At 58.9% G+C, this 12,242-nt stretch overlaps 2 protein-coding genes and 1 long non-coding RNA gene across 3 annotated transcripts; 2 read left to right on the forward strand and 1 right to left on the reverse strand.

The window, feature by feature from the left end:
- Positions 1–1,798: 1,798 nt before the first annotated feature.
- LOC138744048 (uncharacterized) lies at positions 1,799–2,936 on the forward strand. Its single transcript, XR_011345231.1, has 3 exons — positions 1,799–2,454; positions 2,630–2,714; positions 2,800–2,936. It is a non-coding gene; the product is annotated as an uncharacterized lncRNA (long non-coding RNA).
- Positions 2,937–7,056: 4,120 nt separating this feature from the next.
- Positions 7,057–7,805, reverse strand: LOC138743856 (uncharacterized). The gene is made up of 2 exons (XM_069899456.1): positions 7,553–7,805; positions 7,057–7,508 (listed from the first exon to the last, which is right to left on the reverse strand). Exons 1-2 carry the CDS (start codon positions 7,803–7,805, stop codon positions 7,057–7,059), a joined length of 705 nt encoding a protein of 234 aa, XP_069755557.1.
- Positions 7,804–10,135, forward strand: LOC138743857 (uncharacterized). Its single transcript, XM_069899457.1, has 4 exons — positions 7,804–8,015; positions 8,164–8,788; positions 9,128–9,700; positions 9,746–10,135. The coding sequence occupies exons 1-4, from the start codon at positions 7,804–7,806 to the stop codon at positions 10,133–10,135; spliced, it is 1,800 nt and encodes a 599-aa protein (XP_069755558.1).
- The last annotated feature ends 2,107 nt before the right edge of the window (positions 10,136–12,242 follow it).

Raw genomic sequence — 12,242 nt, forward strand, 5'->3', positions numbered from 1 at the left:
ACTCGCAGCTGTACATCAATACAGGTGACAGTTTGAACAATTTGAAGTCCGATGTCAATTGCTATTTTCTTGTTCGTTAGGACGATAGGATACATCTGTTTAATTGGGTTAATGTACCCATATAGTGGATTATTAAAATGTCCCCATTGTCATCTCCATTAACATCACAGCTGATTGAAGATAAATTATTATTTACTAGATATCTGGAGTATATGCTTCCAAAGACCAATGAGTTTCATAATGCCATCCAAAGTTAAAACTCATTGCAACTGTCACCTTAGTGAATATGGAAATCCATCACATTGACCTGTGTTCAGAGGCATCCTGTTGCAATGGCTGAAAAATGAAAGCTTCTGAATGTAAATCCAAACCCTTGATTGCATTTTATCTAGAAATATAAAGAAGGACATTAAACATTATTCTTCCGACACAAGATACATAGATGGAATCTTTGATATTCCTGTGATGGTGCAAGTGGTTGCAGACTAATGAGTAGAATGTAAAATGATTTAAAGATACATTATTCCAAAGTGTAAACCACAAAAAAGATTTGGTTCCTTCACAGGGGTATTTTTTAAAATACAAGTCAGGCAGGCTTCTTGCTGGATCTAGACCTTTTGAAATAATATGTGCTGATAGTGTACGAGAAGATTTTAATTGCTGCTCCCACCCCCTCTGCCACATCCCCCACTCTGCTCACTCTCCACAAGAGAGAGAGCGGGGCTGTAAGAAGATAGAAAGGTGGAGGTGAAAATTTGTTTTTTATATAAAGAGTGATATAGCAGGGAAACATGCCCCTCTGGCCCAGATATCCGCACTCCCCAAATACACCTATGTGACCAATTAACCTATTTATATCCTATGTCTTTGCAACATGGGAGGAAACTGGAAGACCCAAAGGAAACCCATGCAGATACAGGAAGAATATACAAATACCTTACAGACAGCGTCAGAGACAAATCCGGGTCACTGTGACGCTGAATTAAATGGAAATGCATTCAAAACCAGAAGCAGAGCCCAGATTTGCTAAAAGAGCAAAATCTGCTGAAATACTCAGCAGGGCATGGTGCATCGTGAGCAGACAAACAGTGTTAACATTTCAGATTGGTCACCTTAGGATCAAACTGGTTAAACCAGGAAATGTCTTGATTAATGAGCTAAAGAATTGATTGGGGATACACAAGAGATGGCAGATGCTGGAATTGGGATCAGAAAACAACCTTTTGGAGGAACTTTGCATGTCAAGCAGCACAGGGGTAGAAAAAGACATGCTAATACTTTAGGTTGGAGCCCTGCTTCACAACCTTGGCAAGTGAATTGAATTGAATATTGTCACATTCTAAGATGCAGTGAAAAGCTTTTTTTTTGCCTACTATCTGGGCAAGTCAACTCATACTTAAATAGAGCATGTAGCGCATCATCAAAGAATACAGGGTATAGTGTTCGCAAGGTATAGTGCAAAGTTTAGTTAGAGAAGTTCAAGGTGTCATCTTCTTCCATGAGAGATCCATTTAAGAGCCTGATAACAGCAAAGAAGAAACTATCCGTGAATTTGGTTTGTATTTTCATGGTCAAGTATCCTTCTGAGCAGAAATGGTGACAGCGAGTATCACCGGGGTGGGATGGGCCCTTTAATATATTGCCAACTCTCTGGAGACAGCAGGAAGAACAGATGCAGATAATGGAGTGAAGGTTGATTTGTGTGAAATGTGCCTAAGCAATTAAATGGTATAATTCTGTTTCTGTATCTCATATTCCTTGATATGTCTTACTATCATGGAACATGTAGTGACACAGTTTATCAATACCTATACAGAAGCTTTATCTGTAACCAGCTAAGCACTCCCGAAGATGTGTGTGACTATTTGCTTTATCACTGGGGTGCATATGACCAAATGGAAACTCAACTAATTGTCTCCCTGGACCCATCTGATGTCTGAGTAGGACACTAAACCAAGCGGTGGTCTGCCCTTAAAAAGAATGGAAATCTCTGAGAAAGCTTCCTCGTGACTCTCTGCAAAACGTATTTAGCATAAAGGCCCTGGAAGACTAAAGGATGAATGATTTATTGGAAAATCTGGTGCATAAGCATATGTTCTAGCTGCTAACAGGAAGGGGAGTCAGGTGCCAGTGACCTAGAGCTCTTGAGACAACAGAGAAAGTCATTTACATCACAGCTGTACATCATTGGTGAGATCACAATTGGAATATTGTGAACAGGCCTGGTTTCCAAGTCATATGAAAGATGTCATTAAAATGGGCTGGAGGGTCTGTTTCAATGCTGTAAATTTCTAGGATCCTATGACTGTGTGACTCTAAATTGTCTACCTAAACTAATCCTGCTTTCATGTCCTTCTAAACCTTTCCTAATCATGTACCATCTGGGGTTTTGACTGTTTTATTTTACTCTCTCTTCATATCATACAACCTCGCTACAAGCAAGAAATAACAGAGGTAAAGTTTCACCTCATGAGAAGTATTTCTTGTTTCATCCATTTCTCCCCACCTTCTCTGCAACAGAAAATTACCTTGTTTTTCTCTTTCCCAATTCGATGGAAAGTCTTAACTCTTCCCACACATGCTGCCTGATCTGACCCTGCTTCAAATATGTTGTTTGGCTTTGTTTCAGGTTTCTAATATCTGTGGTTTTTCTAAATTTTCATTTAAACAATCAAATTCTGCTCAGCTGCAGCCTCAGATTAATATGACATGAGGTATATAATGAAGAATTTTAATTGCTTCTTTATTTAACTTATCTTTGTTTGACGTTTAAGAATTGTCCACACTCTCCTTCCACAGCCTGACTCTGGCCCAATTTTTGCAGTCAGTTGAAAATGCGCAAAATCAGTCACAGTTTAGAAGAGACTTTTAAATCTTAAGAAGTGTGTGATGCTGCAGGAAAGTAAATAAATTCATCTCTGCAGTTGATGTGAAATCATTGGTAAAATAAATGATTGCTGTGTGTGATTTCTACCTGCTCGTCCTAGGAAGTGTACAATTTAGCAAAGGATCTTTTTAGAAGTTAATCTCATCAGCAAAAGGATGGATTCATCAGGGCACTTTGTGGATAAACTTGGAGCTCTTGCTTTATTTTGCAAAGCGTGAAAACCACAAAAGGTGCAGGCACAGGAATCCTGAGCAGACAAAGAATTGCAGGAGGAACTCGGCAGGTCAGGCAGTATCCATGGCCAAAAATGCTCAGCCAATATTTTAGGCCTGAAATAGGGAACAGAAGGCTGGGTAGAGACACAGAGGTGAGAAGGGTATAGGACAGAGGTGGAGAGACAATGGAGAGGCAGGTAGAAGGAGATAACTTGATGACGAGGGCGTGGAAGAAAAATAAGAGAGGGAATGAAAAGTACAATGAGTAGAGATGGAAACAGTGACATCAGATGGGGGTGGGATTACCTAAAATTTGAAAAAAAAATCAATGTCCATGCTGTTAGGCTTAACCCTTAGCTCTGCTCACCTTGCCTCATAAGCCATATTTTTTAATCCAGGCAACATCCTGGTAAATCTCCTCTGGACCCTCTCCATAGCTTCCACATCCTTCCTGTAATGAGGTGGCCAGAATTGAATTCCATGAAAGTAGTGACTCAAAAGGAAGAGTGGTAAAGAAGGGATTTGGCATGCTTGCCTTCATTGGACAGAATATGGAGTAGAAATGTTGGGACCTCATGACACAGCTGTACAAGGTTAATTAAGACCACATGATATACTGTGTGCAGTTCTGGTCACCCATATGTAAGAAGAATATCAACGATTTGGAAAGCAACTTCCAGGAGATTAACCAGGGTGCAGCAGAGACTAGAAGATACAAGCAGTGAGGATAGGTTCGATAGGCTGAGCCTTTATTTCCCTGAAGCAGCCATTTTCAAATGTTTTTTGGGCTTTGGCTCCCACAGGATTCTGCTCCAAGTTTAAGGGTACTGCGGTGAACTGTTGTACACTCAATGTGGCTCTGCCCTGTTCTGTGACTGTACCTGTGGCTCCCCCCTCTTGACCCTGCATAAAGGCTCCAACACCATTACCCCTCCACAGAAAGCCTGGGTCACAGTACAGGATGACCCTCAAGTTTATTGGAAATAAAAGCCTATAGTTCCGTAACTCTAGTCTTTTGAGTTATCGATAGTGCATCAGGTCCCCTTCCCCGTGTTGAGGTAATTTAGTTGGTTTCTTCTGTCCTACTGACTACATAAAAAACATTTTTAAAAATTATATTACGTGAGGTGGAAAGAAAACAAATCTTTTAGTCTGAGCGCAACAACTGTGGCCTGTGATTCTGGAACAAACAGACAAATATGAAATTGTTCTTATTGAAAGGAGAAAAGATGAACCTACATAATAATTTTTTAAAAGATTCTCAGAGTGCAATGTTTTGACCACAATGAGTCTTTCGGCAACCTTGAGCATAAACTGGAGAATGTAGAAACTTCATAAAAAGAACTTAAAAAAAATTATTCTTATAACATTAAAAAAATTAGTGAGATCCTTGAGCTTGATCTTCCTGAGCAAGTTCCTGGACATATTTAACTTAGTAGGTTGAAGGAAAAGTAATGAAAAATATTTTGACCTGTTCCCATAGCTCTGGAAATTTACTTGGCAGATCATTCTTAACCCAAAATTTATTTTTAAATTGATTGAATTCAACCTCTCTTGAATTTCTGTGTCAACATTGGTGGGTTCTTCCTCAAATAGATCTATTATCCAATACAGGATATTGAGGTCTAACAGGTCATTAAATCTCTCCTGCAGATCTGTGCGAATTTGCTTCCATTGTTTCACACGAACAGTGATGTCATTGTCCTTCAGTGCTTCTTGCATTCATGTTCAGATTTGGGAGTTGTAAAAATTCTTGATGTATGATTTTGCTCCAATAGACTTCGAGCATTTTAAAGAAATAAATTTTAGCTTCCTTATTATCAATTAAATTATTGCGTTTACCCTGTAAGGTCTTGTTCAATAAATAGAGTTTCCTAGGTAAAATCTGCCTGCCTTTACATAAACGAGCTTTTTCTCCATTTCGTTATGAGAAGACACCAAGTCTTCAACAATGAAGAGAATTTCCTTTGGACAGTCACCTCACCTTGGTAGGCGGCCGCAGCAGCATCTGGAGATATTCAGCAGTTTCGCACACTGCCGGAATAGATAGTCTTGGAGGGGATGTGATTTTATACAGTCATTATGACAATTGAAAGTGAAACATTTAAATGTCCCCTACATTTTTAGCCACTGATTGATGTAAAGACTGCAAGTATAACATTATCAGGTGTGTGATCCAGATTGTGTCAGTGGTTTGGATCTGGAACTTGGGTCGCCGATGGTTTGGAATGAAGTCTGTGCAGCTTCAGATGCTGCAGGAGGGCTGAAGCAAATCCACATACACTCTGACTCTAAATGGACTCTCTTTTGCTTCTCTTTCTCGCACCGTAAGAGGCCCCAGGCAATTTCTTACATCTGATTAACAGCAATTTTGTGCAATATTACATCGGTCTTATTGCATGACAATAAAAGAATCATGAATCTCGATATTGTTCAACTATTTAAGTGGCACCTTTGGTTGCACTATGTTCTTGAATGGAATACTGTTCTACTTTATGAAATTCTTAACTTCTTTGAAAGCGTCAGTCCCTTTGCATCTATTTTAATCCTTCTCGCAAACAACATCTTTGCCTTCAGCTTATTTCCATTCCAGAATCTGGCATAAACCATGAAGAGTGTTGTGCTCTGGCAGAATGGATTCGTCTAATTGTAGAGAATTTCTTGGATTCGTAATGAAATGACTAATTGTTTTTCAATGTCCCTTGCCACCTCATCAATTCTTGTAGAAGCAGTGGGATTACTCAAAGGAATGGCATGAATAGTTTCTTTGGCATTTAAGTTCATGAGATATTATTATGGACACTAAAGGCAAAATAAGTGATTCATTGACGTGATGAGAATTTCCACCTTTAGGAATCAATTCACTTATATTGTATGATGTGAGAAGGCCCTTTTCTAATTTCTGTGATATTTCAGTAACATCTGTTTGAGTGTTGGCCTTCTCTCAAAATTATCTCAAAGGGTTTTGAAGTAATTCAAGTTATCATTCTTCTCTTTATGAATGGTTTCTGAAAGTTGTTTCAGCCTGCTTAACCTCATGCTTCCATTTGAAAATGTATTCAAACAAATCAAACCCATGGACTGAGAAGGGTTTTGCAGAGATAATAATGAACCAAACGATAAATACTGATGGTGCCTATTTTGCTAAGTAATCTAGTTAAAATTATTCCTGAAAGTAACAAAATGAACTATTACAAAACAAAAGCAGTTCTTGCAAGGGTTAGTCCAAAAATTGGCTTACATTTTATGGAAAATAATGAACAATATATACCTTCTTCAATAAAACCTAGCAGGAGACATACATTCACCTAAAGTCTTGAAGCAAAATGAGGACACTTACAGATTTGAGAACTATAGAGCAAAACCTTTCTGCCCACACACTTATTTCCTGGAATTGAAGGAAAGAGACAGAAAGAGTGAGGGGTGAGAGTAAATTATAAATGTCCATTGCCACGTTTGTTCGGTGGATCAGAAGGCAAGGGTAAGAGAGAGGAGGGCAGAGGTCGAGGAAGGGCAGTGCAGCGAGGAAGGCAGGGGAAGAGAGAGGGGCAGGGTTGATGAGAGGGGCAAGAGGGTTGGAGGGAGATGAGCAGGAGGGAGAGAGGTGGGTCAGGGTTGGAGGGAGGAGGGCAGAGAAAGGTTGGGCTGGGGTGTGGATCAGGGATGGAGGAGGGTCAGGCAGGATTGGAAAGAGGTGGGGAGAAAAGAAGGCAGGGCTGGAGGGAGGTTCAGGGCTGGGTTGGAGGGAGACAGTTGGACAGAGGAAGGGGTGGGGTAAGTGCGTTGCATGGGGTAGGCTGGAGGGAGAATTGAAGCTGGGCTGTGGGGAGGTGGGTCAGTGCTGGAGGTGGGTGGGCAGAGGGAGGGGCAAGGGCAAGGTCCAGTGGGAGGGTAGGGGCGGAAACTGGGTCAGGGCTGGGTTGGAGGGGTGGGTAGAGGGAAGGGGCTGGGCTGTCAGGTTGGGCGGGGCGGAGTCTGGGGTGGCGCGGGGCGGGGCCTGGGCGCGAGGGGCGGTGTCTGGGGTGGCGCGGGGCGGAGTCTGGTGTGGCGCGGGGCGGGGCCTGGGCTGGGCGCGCGGGGCGGAGTCTGGGGTGGCGCGGGGCGGAGTCTGGGGAGGCGCGGGGCGGAGTCTGGGGAGGCGCGGGGCGGAGTCTGGTGTGGCGCGGGGCGGGGCCTGGGCTGGGCGCGCGGGGCGGAGTCTGGGGTGGCGCGGGGCGGAGTCTGGGGAGGCGCGGGGCGGAGTCTGGTGTGGCGCGGGGCGGGGCCTGGGCTGGGCGCGCGGGGCGGAGTCTGGGGTGGCGCGGGGCGGGGCATGGGCTGGGCGCGCGGGGCGGAGTCTGGGGAGGCGCGGGGCGGAGTCTGGGGTGGCGCGGGGCGGGGCCTGGGCTGGGCGCGCGGGGCGGGGCCTGGGGAGGCGCGGGGCGGAGTCTGGGGTGGCGCGGGGCGGGGCCTGGGCTGGGCGCGCGGGGCGGAGTCTGGGGTGGCGCGGGGCGGAGACTGGGGAGGCGCGGGGCGGAGTCTGGGGAGGCGCGGGGCGGAGTCTGGTGTGGCGCGGGGCGGGGCCTGGGCTGGGCGCGCGGGGCGGAGTCTGGGGTGGCGCGGGGCGGAGTCTGGGGAGGCGCGGGGCGGAGTCTGGTGTGGCGCGGGGCGGGGCCTGGGCTGGGCGCGCGGGGCGGAGTCTGGGGTGGCGCGGGGCGGGGCATGGGCTGGGCGCGCGGGGCGGAGTCTGGGGAGGCGCGGGGCGGAGTCTGGGGTGGCGCGGGGCGGGGCCTGGGCTGGGCGCGCGGGGCGGGGCCTGGGGAGGCGCGGGGCGGAGTCTGGGGTGGCGCGGGGCGGGGCCTGGGCTGGGCGCGCGGGGCGGAGTCTGGGGTGGCGCGGGGCGGAGTCTGGGGAGGCGCGGGGCGGAGTCTGGGGTGGCGCGGGGCGGGGCCTGGGGAGGCGCGGGGCGGGGCCTGGGGAGGCGCGGGGCGGAGTCTGGGGTGGCGCGGGGCGGAGTCTGGGGTGGCGCGGGGCGGAGTCTGGGGAGGCGCGGGGCGGAGTCTGGGGTGGCGCGGGGCGGAGTCTGGGGTGGCGCGGGGCGGGGCCTGGGTGGCGCGGGGCGGAGTCTGGGGAGGCGCGGGGCGGAGTCTGGTGTGGCGCGGGGCGGGGCCTGGGCTGGGCGCGCGGGGCGGAGTCTGGGGTGGCGCGGGGCGGGGCCTGGGCTGGGCGCGCGGGGCGGAGTCTGGGGAGGCGCGGGGCGGAGTCTGGGGTGGCGCGGGGCGGGGCCTGGGCGCGCGGGGCGGAGTCTGGGTTGGCGCGGGGCGGAGTCTGGGGAGGCGCGGGGCGGAGTCTGGTGTGGCGCGGGGCGGGGCCTGGGCTGGGCGCGCGGGGCGGAGTCTGGGGAGGCGCGGGGCGGAGTCTGGGGTGGCGCGGGGCGGAGTCTGGGGAGGCGCGGGGCGGAGTCTGGTGTGACGCGGGGCGGGGCCTGGGCTGGGCGCGCGGGGCGGAGTCTGGGGTGGCGCGGGGCGGGGCCTGGGCGCGCGGGGCGGAGTCTGGGGTGGCGCGGGGCGGAGTCTGGGGAGGCGCGGGGCGGAGTCTGGGGAGGCGCGGGGCGGAGTCTGGTGTGGCGCGGGGCGGGGCCTGGGCTGGGCGCGCGGGGCGGAGTCTGGGGAGGCGCGGGGCGGAGTCTGGGGAGGCGCGGGGCGGAGTCTGGGGTGGCGCGGGGCGGGGCCTGGGTGGCGCGGGGCGGAGTCTGGGGTGGCGCGGGGCGGAGTCTGGGGAGGCGCGGGGCGGAGTCTGGTGTGGCGCGGGGCGGAGTCTGGTGTGGCGCGGGGCGGGGCGGAGTCTGGGGAGGCGCGGGGCGGAGTCTGGTGTGACGCGGGGCGGGGCCTGGGCTGGGCGGAGTCTGGGGAGGCGCGGGGCGGAGTCTGGGGAGGCGCGGGGCGGAGTCTGGGGTGGCGCGGGGCGGAGTCTGGGGAGGCGCGGGGCGGAGTCTGGGGTGGCGCGGGGCGGAGTCTGGGGAGGCGCGGGGCGGAGTCTGGGGAAGCGCGGGGCGGGGCCTGGGCGCGCGGGGCGGAGTCTGGGGTGGCGCGGGGCGGAGTCTGGGGAGGAGACTGGGGAGGCGCGGGGCGGGGCCTGGGCGCGAGGGGCGGAGTCTGGGGTGGCGCGGGGCGGAGTCTGGGGTGGCGCGGGGCGGAGTCTGGGGAGGCGCGGGGCGGAGTCTGGGGAAGCGCGGGGCGGGGCCTGGGCGCGCGGGGCGGAGTCTGGGGAGGCGCGGGGCGGGGCCTGGGCTGGGCGCGCGGGGCGGAGTCTGGGGAGGCGCGGGGCGGAGTCTGGGGTGGCGCGGGGCGGAGTCTGGGGAGGCGCGGGGCGGAGTCTGGTGTGGCGCGGGGCGGGGCCTGGGCTGGGCGCGCGGGGCGGAGTCTGGGGAGGCGCGGGGCGGAGTCTGGGGTGGCGCGGGGCGGGGCCTGGGGAGGCGCGGGGCGGGGCCTGGGCGCGCGGGGCGGAGTCTGGGGAGGCGCGGGGCGGAGTCTGGTGTGGCGCGGGGCGGGGCCTGGGCTGGGCGCGCGGGCGGAGTCTGGGGAGGCGCGGGGCGGAGTCTGGGGTGGCGCGGGGCGGAGTCTGGGGAGGCGCGGGGCGGAGTCTGGGGTGGCGCGGGGCGGAGTCTGGGGTGGCGCGGGGCGGGGCCTGGGTGGCGCGGGGCGGAGTCTGGGGAGGCGCGGGGCGGAGTCTGGTGTGGCGCGGGGCGGGGCCTGGGCTGGGCGCGCGGGGCGGAGTCTGGGGTGGCGCGGGGCGGGGCCTGGGCTGGGCGCGCGGGGCGGAGTCTGGGGAGGCGCGGGGCGGAGTCTGGGGTGGCGCGGGGCGGGGCCTGGGCGCGCGGGGCGGAGTCTGGGTTGGCGCGGGGCGGAGTCTGGGGAGGCGCGGGGCGGAGTCTGGTGTGGCGCGGGGCGGGGCCTGGGCTGGGCGCGCGGGGCGGAGTCTGGGGAGGCGCGGGGCGGAGTCTGGGGTGGCGCGGGGCGGAGTCTGGGGAGGCGCGGGGCGGAGTCTGGTGTGACGCGGGGCGGGGCCTGGGCTGGGCGCGCGGGGCGGAGTCTGGGGTGGCGCGGGGCGGGGCCTGGGCGCGCGGGGCGGAGTCTGGGGTGGCGCGGGGCGGAGTCTGGGGAGGCGCGGGGCGGAGTCTGGGGAGGCGCGGGGCGGAGTCTGGTGTGGCGCGGGGCGGGGCCTGGGCTGGGCGCGCGGGGCGGAGTCTGGGGAGGCGCGGGGCGGAGTCTGGGGAGGCGCGGGGCGGAGTCTGGGGTGGCGCGGGGCGGGGCCTGGGTGGCGCGGGGCGGAGTCTGGGGTGGCGCGGGGCGGAGTCTGGGGAGGCGCGGGGCGGAGTCTGGTGTGGCGCGGGGCGGAGTCTGGTGTGGCGCGGGGCGGGGCGGAGTCTGGGGAGGCGCGGGGCGGAGTCTGGTGTGACGCGGGGCGGGGCCTGGGCTGGGCGGAGTCTGGGGAGGCGCGGGGCGGAGTCTGGGGAGGCGCGGGGCGGAGTCTGGGGTGGCGCGGGGCGGAGTCTGGGGAGGCGCGGGGCGGAGTCTGGGGTGGCGCGGGGCGGAGTCTGGGGAGGCGCGGGGCGGAGTCTGGGGAAGCGCGGGGCGGGGCCTGGGCGCGCGGGGCGGAGTCTGGGGTGGCGCGGGGCGGAGTCTGGGGAGGAGACTGGGGAGGCGCGGGGCGGGGCCTGGGCGCGAGGGGCGGAGTCTGGGGTGGCGCGGGGCGGAGTCTGGGGTGGCGCGGGGCGGAGTCTGGGGAGGCGCGGGGCGGAGTCTGGGGAAGCGCGGGGCGGGGCCTGGGCGCGCGGGGCGGAGTCTGGGGAGGCGCGGGGCGGGGCCTGGGCTGGGCGCGCGGGGCGGAGTCTGGGGAGGCGCGGGGCGGAGTCTGGGGTGGCGCGGGGCGGAGTCTGGGGAGGCGCGGGGCGGAGTCTGGTGTGGCGCGGGGCGGGGCCTGGGCTGGGCGCGCGGGGCGGAGTCTGGGGAGGCGCGGGGCGGAGTCTGGGGTGGCGCGGGGCGGGGCCTGGGGAGGCGCGGGGCGGGGCCTGGGCGCGCGGGGCGGAGTCTGGGGAGGCGCGGGGCGGAGTCTGGTGTGGCGCGGGGCGGGGCCTGGGCTGGGCGCGCGGGCGGAGTCTGGGGAGGCGCGGGGCGGAGTCTGGGGTGGCGCGGGGCGGGGCCTGGGCTGGGCGCGCGGGGCGGAGTCTGGGGAGGCGCGGGGCGGAGTCTGGGGTGGCGCGGGGCGGGGCCTGGGGAGGCGCGGGGCGGGGCCTGGGCGCGCGGGGCGGAGTCTGGGGAGGCGCGGGGCGGAGTCTGGGGTGGCGCGGGTCGGAGTCTGGGGAGGCGCGGGGCGGAGTCTGGTGTGGCGCGGGGCGGAGTCTGGTGTGGCGCGGGGCGGGGCGGAGTCTGGGGAGGCGCGGGGCGGAGTCTGGGGTGGCGCGGGGCGGAGTCTGGGGAGGCGCGGGGCGGAGTCTGGTGTGGCGCGGGGCGGGGCCTGGGCTGGGCGCGCGGGGCGGAGTCTGGGGTGGCGCGGGGCGGGGCCTGGGCTGGGCGCGCGGGGCGGAGTCTGGGGAGGCGCGGGGCGGAGTCTGGGGTGGCGCGGGGCGGGGCCTGGGCTGGGCGCGCGGGGCGGGGCCTGGGGAGGCGCGGGGCGGGGACTGGGGAGGCGCGGGGCGGGGCCTGGGCTGGGCGCGCGGGCGGAGTCTGGGGAGGCGCGGGGCGGAGTCTGGGGTGGCGCGGGGCGGGTCCTGGGGTGGCGCGGGGCGGAGTCTGGGGTGGCGCGGGGCGGAGTCTGGGGAGGCGCGGGGCGGAGTCTGGGGTGGCGCGGGGCGGGGCCTGGGCTGGGCGCGCGGGGCGGAGTCTGGGGAGGCGCGGGGCGGAGTCTGGGGAAGCGCGGGGCGGAGTCTGGAGTGGCGCGGGGCGGAGTCTGGGGAGGCGCGGGGCGGAGTCTGGGGTGGCGCGGGGCGGGGCCTGGGGAGGCGCGGGGCGGGGCCTGGGGAGGCGCGGGGCGGGGCCTGGGGAGGCGCGGGGCGGGGCCTGGGCTGGGCGCGCGGGGCGGAGTCTGGGGTGGCGCGGGGCGGGGCCTGGGCTGGGCGCGCGGGGCGGGGCCTGGGGTGGCGCGGGGCGGAGTCTGGGGTG

Source organism: Narcine bancroftii, chromosome 10 (assembly GCF_036971445.1).
Source record: "Narcine bancroftii isolate sNarBan1 chromosome 10, sNarBan1.hap1, whole genome shotgun sequence".
Lineage (NCBI taxonomy): Eukaryota > Metazoa > Chordata > Chondrichthyes > Torpediniformes > Narcinidae > Narcine > Narcine bancroftii.